The sequence below is a fragment of the Lynx canadensis genome, chromosome E2, assembly GCF_007474595.2.
Source record: "Lynx canadensis isolate LIC74 chromosome E2, mLynCan4.pri.v2, whole genome shotgun sequence".
Classification (NCBI taxonomy): Eukaryota; Metazoa; Chordata; class Mammalia; order Carnivora; family Felidae; genus Lynx; species Lynx canadensis.
In genome coordinates, this window is record NC_044317.1 from 26,994,952 (window position 1) to 27,008,969 (window position 14,018).

At 53.3% G+C, this 14,018-nt stretch overlaps 1 protein-coding gene across 1 annotated transcript; it reads right to left on the reverse strand.

Annotated features, from left to right (window-relative positions):
* Nucleotides 1-6,460: 6,460 nt before the first annotated feature.
* Nucleotides 6,461-13,561, reverse strand: LOC115502098 (testis, prostate and placenta expressed). Its single transcript, XM_036064232.1, is given in 8 exon segments — nucleotides 6,461-6,491; nucleotides 7,628-7,660; nucleotides 8,038-8,186; nucleotides 8,294-8,355; nucleotides 8,793-8,967; nucleotides 9,233-9,294; nucleotides 12,446-12,670; nucleotides 13,401-13,561. Coding segments are annotated over 7 exon segments (735 nt in total). The 5' UTR covers nucleotides 12,669-12,670; nucleotides 13,401-13,561.
* Nucleotides 13,562-14,018: the final 457 nt, after the last annotated feature.

A 14,018-nucleotide genomic window follows, 5' to 3' on the forward strand; every position in this document is an offset into this window, starting at 1 on the left:
TTAGGCAAAACCCACCCACGTCGCAGAGACACATGCAGTGCAGAAAGCACTGGCATGTGTTTGGTGCTTAATAGCTTCAGGTTGCCCTTCCTGAATGGAGTGGTCTTCATGTGCCTTGGGGCAGGAGGAAACCTGGCTGGCTATAGCTGAGCTCATGTGGGGCCTATGATGACGTTCTCTTCTTCTGTCCCCACCCCCACCTCTTCACACAAAACAGCCGGTCTCCTAAGGCTCCCACCTGGCCCTCAGCCTCAGGGCTCCAGCCTGTGTCAAAACCAGGGCATTGAATGGAGCCTGGGAGCCTGAGTGTATGTCCAGGTTCAAGTCCTAGTCTTTTGATAAAAAGTGACCCCAGGCGTTTGTTGACTGCCCCTCCTGGGGCCCCAAATCCCCATCTGAAACAGAGGTCTTGACTCTGATCTCTGAGGGTCCTTGGAGATCTGACACTCTGATTCTGGGAAGGTGATAGAATCAACCCGTGTCCTCTTTTCCTCTGCCTGCCTCTGCTGGCCTCCAGCCTGCTGTCCTGCTGCCTCAGCCTTGCTTCAGTCATAAGTGACAGAGACAGCATAGACTGGCGTAAGCAACTGCCCACTGCAGCTGACCGCACCTCCCACCTACCTGCCCAGGAGCCCCACAGCCTCCTGTGTCCCATAGCTGATGTGAGCCTCCCTCTTGTAGAGCATACCGTTTTCGGGAGGGCACTCCAGACATTGTGACTAGCCGTGTAAACCAGCACTACCTCCTTTAGTCTCTGGGCAGTCATTCCCTTTGCCCCAACCACTGACAGGATAGGAAGAGGGTGGTTGCTTGGGGTGAGAGGTGACACCTGGATGACAGAGCTGAGAGGAACAAGAGGGAGAGGCCGACATAAACCCCCCATTTTGGAATTAGTACCACCCCATCCCCCACCCCCTCCTGGGGACAGACGTGCTGCACTGGTGGGGTGGGGCAGGGGTGGTGGCATTCTCCCAGGTCCTAGAAGTCATTGCCAGGGCAGGCTGGGCCCTCAAAGATGACTTTCGTAGGAAGCCTGTCATCTCAATAGCTTTGTCACTCTCCCACTGTGTGGCTGGCTGTGGGCTTGGCCCTGCACAGGGGTCGGGGGGGGGGGGGGGACCCTGCTCTCTGGGGGTGGAGCCTGTGCTCGCAAGCCATGGTGGCAGTGGCGTGGTGTTGTGGTGAAGAGCACCACAGTCAGACCTGGCTAGAGTCCCGCTCTGCCACTCAGCAGCAGCAAAGCATTGGGCAGGTGGTGGGACTTCTCAAGCCTCATTTTCCTCATCGGTGAAATGGAGCCAGATGCTGCTGTCCTCTGGGTGTAGGGTGAGGGCATAGTGAAATGGCCTGTGTGGAGGGTTTGGCATGTAGCGGCCACTCAGGAAAGCAGAACAGTGGGAGGCCAGAGGCTGAAGGGAGCTGGCCTAACTCTTCCATCTGAATGTCAGGGCTCTCCCCACCCCTACACACCATGCCACTCATAAGACCCTTTTCTTCTGCCGGCTGGTCACAGCCTCATATCATCTCCATGAGATGGGCAGGGCGCACTTGAGTATGCCCTTTGGGCTGACCCCTGAGATCCCAAAGCCATGCATTTGGTGATGAGAGAGGCCTGGAATTGTGGGGTCTGGCCTGGTGGGGAACAGATAGAGAGGCTGGGACAGCCCTCGGCTCTGAACTTCATAAGCCTCGAGCTCTGGCCGCTGAAGCCTGGGGCTCTGGTTCCAACCCACTCTTTGTGGGCCAGGAAGCCAGGCACAATGGCTGGGATTGGTGCCGGCACCCGGTCTGGCCAGGGCAGCAGGAAAGCTCTTCACCATCCGGCAGAGGGGGCGGCCAGCCCTCTGATGGGCCCTTGACTCCCAAAGGGATTAAAGCTGCTGTGTTCTGTCTCCCCATCCGTGCAGAAGCAGCTCCATAAAGAGCCTAGGCCTCCTCAGACGCCTTTGTGGAAACCTCTGTCTCCAGTCCTCCGTCCTGACTTTCTACCTCCCCACCTCGTTCCCTCCTCTGGAGCAGGCCTCAGCCAGGACCATGGGCTGTTCAGGCTTTGGACGTTTGCCCGGGGCCTCCCAGCCTGGGCCAGGCTCGCCTGTGATAAGTTCCACATCCCATCCTCAAACGGGTGCTTTCTTTGTTCCTTGAAGGTCACGGCTCCAGGAAAAGCCTTGGCCGCTATTGATTTTCACAAATCTACCAAGATTCCAGGCCCAGAATGCCCAGTCCTCCTCAGGGCCCTGAAAAGGAGGTCAAGGGAAGGGGTGAGAATAGGGGGTGCGCTCGGGGTCTCCCCCTTCGCTGTGTGTGTGCAGCCCCAAACCTAGGTCTGCATTCCTGCCTCTGTTCATCCACAAGCATTACCAGTACCGGCAGCTTGCTGGGCACTGAGCGGGTGCTGCAGGGCATGAAACTGAAACTTCAGATGAGGGACTTTTGAGGTTTTCATGTATCAAACGGTAGGGTCAGAAATGTCAGAGCTGCTGACTTTTAGCACAAAATATCATATGTGAGTCCTCCCTGACCCTTGATCCATCCCCATTGCCCGCCCCAGGCCCTGGGTGAGGATGTGTATTGTGTTACTTTGTAATAAACACAACTATTACTTTGTAGTAATTGTTTCATTTAGTCCAGATCTGACTGTTGGTGTTGGGGGGCCCCAGGCCCCATTCCTGAGCCCCGTGTTCACTCAGAGAAAAGGAGCCACCAAGTGCAGTATTTCCTTAGAACCAACTGTGGGCCAGAGGCTAGGAGTCAGTCCCCCCAAAATAGCTACCGTCAGGTCCTCACCTGGAGGGAGCCCTGCTTGGGAGAAATGGTAGGATTTGGTTAGGAAGAAGTGCAGAAAGCATTTCAGGTAGGATGAAGGCTTTGAACAAAGGGCAGACAAGAGCCTGCTGTGTTCAGAACAGCAAGGAGTCTGGTGGTGGGGGGGTTGTGTTGGAGTAATGCCTTGAGGCCCAGGGCCAGGGAGGTGGGCTGGGGACTGGCCAAAAGACCTGCAGGTGGGGTCATGGAAGCTGGACAGTCTCCAGGGCAGAGGCTAACGTGATTGATTGATTGATTGATTGATTTTTAAATTATTGCTTTCCCAATAGAAATTATTTAAAAAAAATGTTTAATGTTTTATTTATTTTTGAGACAGAGAGAGACAGAACGTGAGCAGGGGAGGGGCAGAGACAGAGCGAGACACAGAATCCGAAGCAGGCTCCAAGCTCTGAGCTGTCAGCACAGAGCCCAATGCGGGGCTCGAACCCACAAACCGTGAGATCATGGCCTGAGCTGAAGTCGGATGCTTAACCGACTGAGCCACCCAGGTGCCCCTAACATGATCTATTGATGAGTAAAGAGCCTCCTGAGGCTGAGAGGGCTTTGAGGCCAGGGCACAGTGGCCCCAGGTTGGGTAGGAATGGGGCTTTTCCCATCTCTTGGCCTCTGGATGGGGTTAACAAATGTGTTCACCCCCAGGAAGCCCCCTCTGGTTTCTTCCCCACTCTTGGCTTGTATCTCTCTCATCGCAGAAAGGCGGTAGAATGTGGTGGCTGCAGGCTCGAGGGTCAGGGATGCTGGCTTCAATTTCCAGCTCTGCCAGTCACCAGCAGTGTGAACTTGGGCCAGTCATTTAACCTCCCTGAGTCCATTTCGTCATTCATAATGGGTTTAAAATTACCCATCTCATGATGTCTGCAAAGTGCTTACTTCATACATTATTTCGTGCTTAAAAACTAGAAAGTGCGGGGGTAGCTGGCTGGCTCAGTCAGAAGAGTGTTTGGCTCTTGATCTTGGGGTCCTGAGTCTGAGCCCCATGTTGGGCATAGAGATTACTTAAAAAATAAATAAATAAACTTAAAAAAATAGAAAGTGCATAGCGAATCAGGCTCGTTGATGCTCATCTACTCTGTATTTTCTTCATTCTTGGGCACATGTTTTTATGCCTATGGAATCAGGATTCAGTGTATACCTGGTGGGCAAGAACCAAATTAAACTGCTGGTGTGGGTTACCATTCACAGTGTCTTGGGCTTGAGGAACGTGGCCTAGGTGTGCCCACATTCTCACCTTCTGCTTTCAGGTTTGAATCAGCTGGGCCTGCCTTCCTCCTACTAGGACTGGAAGCACCTCACAGGCAGGGATGGCATCTGGTCTGTGTCTTTCCCACACCCAGCACTGGGTGAGACAAGGCCTCAAATATCTGCTGGGCCAAATTCCTGGAGGGCCTTGCCCAGTCATTCAGTGTCAAGGAAGCAGGGCCAGGAAAAAACCCCCAGGGACTTGATTCTCACTGGAATACTGAAGCATGCCCTCTGGCTGTCCCAAGACCCACACAGGGCAGGACTGTTGTGATGTGAGCTTTGGGCAAATCTATCCATTCTCGGAGCTGTCATGCTGGGGGTGGCACTCAGGGCTGCAGAATGTGGCTCTGACACCTCACGAGGTTCTGCCTGTGGCTTCCCAAGGTTCAAGCCAGGTGGACTGCCCTTTGGGCTTGGAGGAAAGGGTTTCTTCCTGCATGAAATGGCAGGAGGCTGGGTGCCTTCTGAATAGGCCCTCAAGGAGGCAGGGACTCTGTGATCTGCTTACTTCTTCCTGTCTGCTCCTCCCCATGTTCCGGCTCTGTTGTCAGCAGAACCCCACACATGAGGACAGACAGACACCACGGTTCCTTACCTCGGTATAAGGATAGTACCCATCACCTCCACCCCTAAAAGAAATTTAAAAAAGCCTACTGTCTGTAAGGCAGCCTCTGTCTGCATTATCAGACAACAACACTACTCATCTCCTTGTTTTTTACCCGAGATTGAATAAAAGACTTCCCATTCTGGGAAATAATTTATTCTACAAATCTTGAGTGCAAACTATACATGAATACCGTGTCAAATACTGGGACTTTCTTTGAGTCCTGAGCCCTGGGTTTGGCTGGAGGTGAATGACTTCCTGATCCGGGCCTCAGTTTTCCCATCTGTGATATGGGATAGCGTTGGTTCTGGTCGCTTTGCAGAGTGTTTATAGGGCATGAGGTCTGGAGGAGATAAATGAGCCACATGGCATTGTGTTCTGAATAGTGTAATATAGGCTCCAGAAATAAGAGGTTGGTAGTAGTCTTTAAATTCCTTCCACATGAGGGGTGCCTGGGTGGCTCAGTCGGTTGAGCATCCGACTTCGGCTCAGGTCATGATCTCACAGTCTGTGAGTTCGAGCCCCGCATCGGGCTCTGTGCTGACAGCTCGGAGCCTGGAGCCTGCTTCTGATCCTGTGTCTCCCTCTCTCTCTGCCCCTCCCCCACTCATGCTCTGTCTCTCTCACTCTCAAAAATGAATAAATGTTAAAAAAAAAAATTAAAAAAAAAAATTCCTTCCACATGAGACCTGGCCTGCATGCAGTAGGTGCTCAGTAAATATTAGTGGAAGGAGATGGGGAGGGTGTAAGTAACCTAACCTTTGTGGACGCTGACTCTCCAGAAAATCAGATGACAACAAGGAGCCTCTCCATGAGAAAATGTATATGTGGGTGGACACATCATTTTGTTCACGATCTCACAAGGTTCATGGATCCCTGAGGTTCCAGATCCTAGCAGCAGAGTCTTGTTCAAACAGTCTTTGAGCTGGGTGGCTATTTACCTGATTGGGATCTGTCCTTGCACACTGCCCACCAAGTGGGATGTGGATGGGGTATCTAGAAGGTCTGGGAGCTCAACATTTATCCTGGCTCTCTAACCATGCCAGAGACACTCTTCCTTAACCCCTTTGAGTTCGGTTATCCTGGCCCTGGCCCAGGACTGCCTATGGCTGGCCCCAGGACATCGTGCTTTCCTCTCTGTAGTTTGGATAGAGGAGGGCTAGTCCTAAAGCTCTGTGGATAGAGCAGACAATGCTTGCTCTACACCCAGAGGCTGCCTCTAGGCCACCAGAGCCTGCCAGGCCCAGAGAAGCCCCCCCCCCCCCCAGAGTATATTGGTATGGTGGAAGCTTTTGAGAGAGGTGTCTAACAATCCCTTTTGACCTGGGCCCAAGTTCAGCATCTGAAGTGGAGGGAGCCTGGTTGTGAGGCTGCAAGCAGGGGATGGGGCATAGGGAAAACCCATTTTGCAGGCAGCCTATCTCTATACCTCACCCCTGGCTGAGCCCTGGGGCTTAGACTCTGACTCTCTACCTGGGGTCATGAGACAGCTTTCTCCAGCCTCCCACCACTCCTCAGGAGTTGGCAGGAGACATGTAAAGGTAGGACATCATCATCCTGAGGTACTGACCCCTCTCCCAGTCCGTACAACACACACACACACACACACACACACACACACACACACACACACACGTGCCTGGTTCCTTCCTCGGGGAGCATTAGGTTTATTTCCAGTCCGGCTGAACTCTTAGGGAGATGGGTGGTGCCACCATACCCGCTCTGTCCTGCTGGAGAACCGGAGATGGCACAGCCCAGCAGCCTGAGGACTGGCTTCCTTTTCACAGATTAATGCCAGGGGGTCAGGTAGTTGACACGGCTGTGGAGAGAAACAGGGGTGAGGCAGGAGCCTCCAGGGTGTCCTGGAAAGTCAGGCTGTCCTTCTCTAGGCTTTTCCCCCAAACCCACCACCCTGTCCTCGAGGCTCTGAAAACACACCTTCCATCCTGCCTTTCTATGGCTCAAGAGCCTTCAATGGCTCCCTGTTTCCTTTTATTTATATATTTTCGGTGACTCTGCTTGACTTTCAAGCCCCCCCCTCCTCCGCTTTCACTTTGCCTCATCTTTTGTTTCCCATTGATTACAAATAATGTACTGCTTTGCTCATTTTTCAAACATTTAGTGCACCTGCTCTAGCAGGCACTATGTAGCAGTAAGAAATCAGAAAGCATTCCCTTGTGTGTGCACAGGGTGGGTGAGAGAAGGCAAGCTCTCCAATGATAAGTATAATGCCATAGTCTGCATGCTGTCAGATATGCGTGCACATGTGGTGAGCGACCCAAGGGGGTTTAAGCTAGAGGGGAGAGGCAGGGGATCAGCAAAGACTTCAAGAAGGATGGAACATCTAGGCTGGGCTTTCAAGGGTGGGGAGGAATTTTCCAGGCAGAGAGGGAAGGATTATCTAGGCCCAGCAACAGCAGCAGCAAAGGTGTGGAGTGCCTGGTTGTGCTGGTCCTTTGGATGATACCCAGGAGTCTGGTACTGCTGCCGTGGAGGGAAGGGGGCTGGGTAGGTGGGAGATGACCAAATGATGAAGATGCCTGAATACCTTGCACACTCCTGCTGGGAACATGAGCCTCAGCCCTTACCACCTATCCACATCCTGGAAGGCAAACTCTCAGTTCTTTCCATCATGTGTCTTACGTGCCTGTTTAGTCTTCCAGCCGCTTTCCTCCCTGGTAAGCCCTCCTCCTTTTGGCCTAGTCTGAGCCAAATCTGGTGAGACAGGCACCCTGCTCCCCCCCATCTCCCAGCAGGCCATCCTTTTGCCTGGCGAGGATCTCTTAGGAGGGAGGCAACTCAGTCCCCCAATATCACCCAGGAGGTACCAATCCCTTGGTGCGAGGCCCTGTGGGTGCAGTGGGGTCTGAGAACCCCCAGAGTCCAGAGGCTGCCGAGGCACAGCCCCGACGGGCGAGTGGCTAGGTGCGAGCAGGGGCGGGGTCACTCCCCTACCTGTAGATTGAGCCAAAGCATCGGTAAGCATTCCTGAGAAAAACGGAGGAGGAAGGTGAGCCCGAGGTGGGGAAGGGCGACCCTATCCAGGAACCTCACTCCCATCTCCAGAAGCGCCATCCCACCAGAAGGATTACTAAAGTCCACCCTCGTCCCACCTAAGGCCTCCACTCCGAAAGGGTGGGGTTGCCAGGGGGGACTGGGCGACAGGGTGTTCCGTTTGATAGGAATTAAACACCCATTCATTTTGAAACTGCAATTTTTTGGAGGTGTATTGGAGCCCAGCAGTTCTTCCCAGGTCTCACAGTTTCAAGAGTCACTAACTGTACTCTGAAGAAGATGGCCATGTACTCTGAGGCCCATCCTCCTTCCCTGAGGTATGGGGTCCTGGGGCCTGTGCCGTCACTTACAGGGTGTCGAAAGGCAGGGGCTTCTGTCCGTAGCGGTCCAGGCTGGGGTTCTGGTTGAGACAGTACTGGCGCAGGGCCAGAGGAATGGGGGGTCCGTGAATCTAGGGGGACACTGACCCCCGCCCCCGCCCCGCACATTGCCCTGGGGACTGGGAAACCCTGCCTGGGCGTCCTTTCCCCTCCCCGACCCCCGTGTTAGCCTCTCCTTCCCCACCCCCTGGTCCCCAGGGACAGGTCAGCGCGCAGCCCTCCTTACCCGCCAGTTCTGGGTCACCTCGGGCTTCAAGTACCGCACCGCGTAGCCACTGAAACTCTCCACTGCGGAGAGACCGCCCATCTGCAGCCCCCAGCCCGCCGCGGACAAACTCCGCCCCCGCTCTTACCTGAGCCCGCCCCTAGATCAAACCACACCCACACACTTGTTATTTGAGCCAGTCCCGCCTCCCCTGCCCCGCCAGAACAAGCCCCGCCTCCAAACCCTGCTCCAAGGGCTCCAGAACGAGCCCCGCGCGCAGCCTCCGCCCCAATGGCGTCCTCTGGCGTGGACCTGGCCCCTGCCTCCTCCACAAGACGAACCCCACCTCCCTGTCCCTCAGCCCATTTCGGTCCCGCTCACTCTCTGTGCCCAGCTGCTCCTCAGCTTCCCCGCTGTCCTTGCCACAGCCCACCTGATGCCGCCCCCCTCAGCCCCCAGCCGCAGTTGGCTTCCCGGGTCTCTCCCGCCTTATGGCATCCTCCAAGCCCAGTAGACTGACCCCTCTTGTTCAGGCAGGGCAACTTGAACTCGCCAGCCGAGGACACGAAGCGGGACCAGTCCTCAATGGCGCGAGTGAAACAAGGCCAGTCCACCCGGTTGATGCCTGGCGCGATGGGTACCAGCTTTCCCTCATGACACCTGATTCGGAGTCTCCTGCCGGTTTCGGTGATGTCCTGCCGGGCGATAGGAGTCAGGGCCGCGTGGTAGGTGCCGAAGCCTGGGGGGCGACCCAGACCGCCCCATAGACAGGAGCTGATAACTTGGCCCATCTGACCCATGGGCCTGGTGGAGGGCCTTGAAGCCCCTAAAGGAGATGGGAAGGGGGAAGGGCCACAAGCAGGCAGCTGGAGAACCAGAGGTACTTGGGGCTGGGCACAGGCAGGGCCTTCACACCGTCTCCCCTGAGCAAACCCAGGGCCAGAAGCAAAGGACACTCACCAAGCACTGCAGAGGTTTATTGGGGACACCGAAAAGTGTGAAGTAGGCGTTGTCAAAGTCATCTGAAGAAGAAAAAGGAGGGAAAAGGTAGGTGTCTCCTCTACTTTGGACCCGAGTCCTACTTCTGGGAATTTATCCCACATTACAGGTACACAACTGGGAAATGATATGAGTAAAAGATCTACCCATTTCAACATTGTTCATAAGAGAAAATGGCCGGGAATAGCTCAAGTGTCTCATTCAAGGACTTGTTAAATACACTCTGATACATCCTCGCTATGCAGCTACTTAAAATAAACAGGAAATTCTCGATACAAGACCTCCAAGGTGCAGAAGAGTATATGCTGTATGCTACTTTTTGCTTTAAAGCGTAAAACTGAGGAGATTGGAGGCAGAGAAGAATATACATTCAGGTCATCACCTTAACCATGTCATCAAACTTGGCATCACGAATAGCAGGATAACAACATTATGTGCCTCCTGCTGAAGCACTATGGCAAGCATGCAAGATTCTGGCCAGCGATGTTTTACCTGGTTAATCAAGCCTCCCCATCCAGCTTCTCGTTGACAGAAAATAGTCAAGGTAAACAACACCCTAAGGAAACAATCACTCACATTCACAATGTAGGACTATCATGTAACTATTTTGAACTCTAAAAAGTCGATATGAGGGAAAAATGGAAAGTGGGCAGACTATTTCAGACTGAAACTAAAGATATGTAACACCCAGTTGCAATGCACAATCCTAGATTGCAGTCTGGTTCCAGAAGGAATTTTATTTTATTTTATTTTATTTTATTTTATTTTATTTTATTTTATTTTATTTTATTTTATTTTATTTTATTTTATTGTTTTTTTTGTTTTTTTTGTTTTTTTTTAAATTTTTTTTAACGTTTATTTATTTTTGAGACAGAGAGAGACAGAGCATGAACGGGGGAGGGTCAGAGAGAGGGAGACACAGAATCTGAAACAGGCTCCAGGCTCTGAGCTGTCAGCACAGAGCCCGACGCGGGGCTCAAACTCATGGACCGCGAGATCATGACCTGAGCCGAAGTCGGCTGCTTAACCGACTGAGCCACCCAGGCGCCCCTTGTTTTTTTTTTTTTTTTGAGAGAGAAAGAGCACGTGGGGAAGGGCAGAGAGAGGGAGAAGGAGAATCCCAAGCAGGCTCCAGGCTGCAAGCACAGAGCTAGATGGGGCTCAAAGTCACGAAACTGTGAGATCATGAGCAGAAACGAAGAGTTGGACGCTCAACCAACACCCAGGTGCCCCCAAAAGGATTTTAAAGCTATGAGATATCTTTAGGGGTCATTTGGGACATTTAAATATAGGCCATATATTATGTGTTAGGGAATTATTGTTAACTTTCCTAGATGTGATAATGGTATTGTGTCACAGAGGAGGCTGTTAGCAGTGGGAGCTGCTTGCTGAAGAGTGTGGGAGAGTGTGAGTGTGTGTGTGTGTTAGAGAGAGAAGAGTCAAATATGGTAATACAGTACCCGAAGCAGGTGGAAGGCAACCGGTGTCCATAGTATTATCCTTCCAACTTTTCTCTATGTTTGAATACACTCATAGTAAAAAGTTAGGGAGCAGAAGTATATATATTTGTATTTGCATTAATAAACAATGGAAGGATACATTAGGAACTAGATGGACACCTGTAAATCAGCAGAGGTGGAGAGTGGAGGCGGCGAGGTGTTAAAACGTACATTATTACAGCATTTTCAATTTTGAAGCTGTGACTTGATTACTTTTATTAAAAGCATATACTTGCCATAAAATGCATATCTAAATCAAGAGCGTTCCCTAAAAATCTAAATTGCTGGTTTCCAAGAGCCTTCCCACGCAGCAGTTAGTGGGAGCCCCGTGGCTGCTCCCTCATAGAGGGACAGGTGGGGGGACCCCACTTCACCTTTCATCCCTCCCTCCTCCCCACCTCCCCACCCACCTCTGGCATGTCCCATCTTGGTCCCTGCAGGGCTCTGCACGGGACCTCTGGAGGTCTCCATGCAGTCTCTGACACCCTCACCTCACCTGTCACCTCAGCTGCAACCTGGGCCTCATTCCAGACTCCCTGCTCTTGCTCGGCACCCACTCTGTTACCAAATCCTGTTACTTTATCTCCTAAATACCTTCCCAAACCCTCTCCTGTGGCCAAGACACTGTCACTCCTTCCTGAAGACTGTGTTCCCTCCCGGTGTCTTAACACCCACCCCCCTTATCCACCTCTGGTCCCTCTGGGCCATCCTCCACCCCCTCCCCACCCCCAGAATGCTCAGACTTCTTTTCTGCTTCAGGTCTTCAGAGGTTCCTCTTTCTCTCCCAAGTCCAGACCCCTGAGCTTAGCAACAGGGCCCTTTCTGAGCTGTGCCCTTCTCCCCTCCCCAGCTCCTACTGTGATCACCAACTTTACCCTTTGGCTCAACCCCCCCCCCCCCCCCCAAGTTCACCCAACACCTCCTGCAGCTTTTCTTTTCCAGGCCCCTGTACATGCTGTTCCCTCTAGCTAGGACACCTTTGCTTCCCCGCCGCCGCAGCTCAATGTCAGGCACCAAGCAAATGCTTAATAAACGTGTGGAAATGAATGTGTATTCCTGCATCCATGCATGCATTCATGCATGCATTCCTTCCTTCCTTCCTTCCTTCCTTCCTTCCTTCCTTCCTTCCTTCATTCATTCACAGGCACCCCCACCTCCACACCCAAGCCGCTCAATGGATGAAGACTTACTCCTTGGGCCTATGTGGCCTTTTCACCCCAAAGACGCTCAGGTCCTCCTTCCATTCACGGTAAGCGTGAGGAGGCTGTTCCTCTTTTCCATCTGGAGAGCAGGTTGGGCAGAAGCTGTCATTATTGCTTTTATTATCACTCCTACTACTGCGACAACTGACTTCTGCACAGCTCTCTCTCTCTGAATAACAACCGCCACATTATTGTTGCGCACGTACTATGTGCCGGGCACTACGTTAAGTGCTTCTCTTGGCTTGTTTTAATCTCACGATAACCTTGCGAGGCAGGCGCTGTTATCATCCCCATTTTCCTGATAGGGAAGCAGAGGCTCAGACCTAAGCAGAGCTGGGACTAGCCCTTTTAACGCTTTCATGTGCCACCGATGGCCTTGCCCTCTACCAGGGCTCTCCTTGAAACCCTCCACCCACTCCTTTCCCAAAGGCCCAGAAGGGCCGCGGACACCAGCGGCAGCCAGGTGGCCTGACCTTTGCGGCAGTAGGTGGTGGACCGGCAGTGCTCGTCTGAAAGACAGGCCCTGACAGAGTCCATGTCCATGCGGCGCAGGCTGGGCAGGGCCGGGTGGTACAGCTGTCGCTTCACGCCCGCCAGCTGGTTGCGCGTTCGCACCGCCGGCAGCGAGATGGCCGGGGACGCGTACACGTGGGTGGAGCCGTCCTCCCAGGGCACCAGGTCGACGATGCGGGCCATGGCTGGGGAGCAGAGACACCCCGACCAAACACTCCCCTGTGGGGTAGCGCGACCTTGGCCAGTGCGGATTTGTCTACTCGCCCAACGGTTATGGACGATGTACCCTCGGCTAGGAGCTCCCCATGTGGTGTCAGGGACACCCGGACTCACGCACGCATGCGCAAACACACGACGTGCTCAGGGCTCTGGCAGGTGAGCACAGGGTGTGTGTGGTTGGGAACGGTCTAAAAGAGGAGGCGTAAGAGTCTTCTATTCTTAAGTAATGATCAGGAAGAAGCAGCAGCAAGTGGGTTCAGAATTTAGCTCAGTCTGCCTCTGGGTAGCTAATTATGGACTTCTGGCCTTAGCTAAAGTGCCTGGCATTTACTCAAAATTCTACAGGGAGACATAGGAAAGTTTTAAATAAGGGGAGAGGCATGAACTACAAGAGATATGAACTACAAAAGCATTGCTGGTTACTCAGTGCCTCCCTTTAAAGAGCGGCTATTCCCACAGCCTTTCGGTCATTTAAACGTTAGGAGAATTTGTTGAGCCGGCTTGCTTTCTTCCTGACCCAGTTACAGGTGCGAGAGGGAGGTGGGCGGTAAGTGGGTAGGAGGAGCGAGGACCTTGGACCATGGAGGAGCAGGGAGAGGGCAAGGTGACTGGCCTGAGGGGGTAGGCCTGCATGGGGAGGATGGGGAATGGGGCGGGGAGAAGTGGGGGGGAAGGGACACACTGCTCCTCACCCACCGACAGTGGCTACCTTGTCTGCAGGGCACAGGCCCCAGATGCACAGGCCTATGAGGGTTTTCTGCTCTTCTGACTACTCAGTGGGGAGAAGAGGCAGGAAGATGGGCTGGCCTCAGAGCCTTATACAGTAGGAGCACAAAGGAACATTCTGCAGAGACAATGCCCACTGCAGCCTGATTGTGAGGACGCCTGCTCCTCGGCAACCCTGGCAACTGTAGGCTCTGAGGAGAGGAGCCAGCTAGCAAGGGTGCTGTGAACTGGCCCCCGCTTTCAGCTTTCCTGAAGGTTGCTGTCTCCCAAGCCTTAGCACAAGCCAGGCATGTTGAGAGATGTCCGAAAGGAAGTGGGCTCCCTGGAGGCAGCCATACCAGGGCTAGCCAGGGCAAGCTGTGTGATCCTGGACTAGTCGCTGTCTCTCTCTAGGTCTCAAGGCTCTTTGTTAGGCAAGACCCTAGGTCCTGCCATGCAGGGCGACTGTGGGCTCTCCTGGAAACCTGAGGGCACTGCCCTGCCTGCCTGCCGGCCCTTGGGTCTCCAAGGGTGGCGATTAGCAGTGGCCAGTATCCAGGGTCAGCATAAAGGGATCAGGGAGAGTGGTGGCCTCAGCAGGAGAGGGAT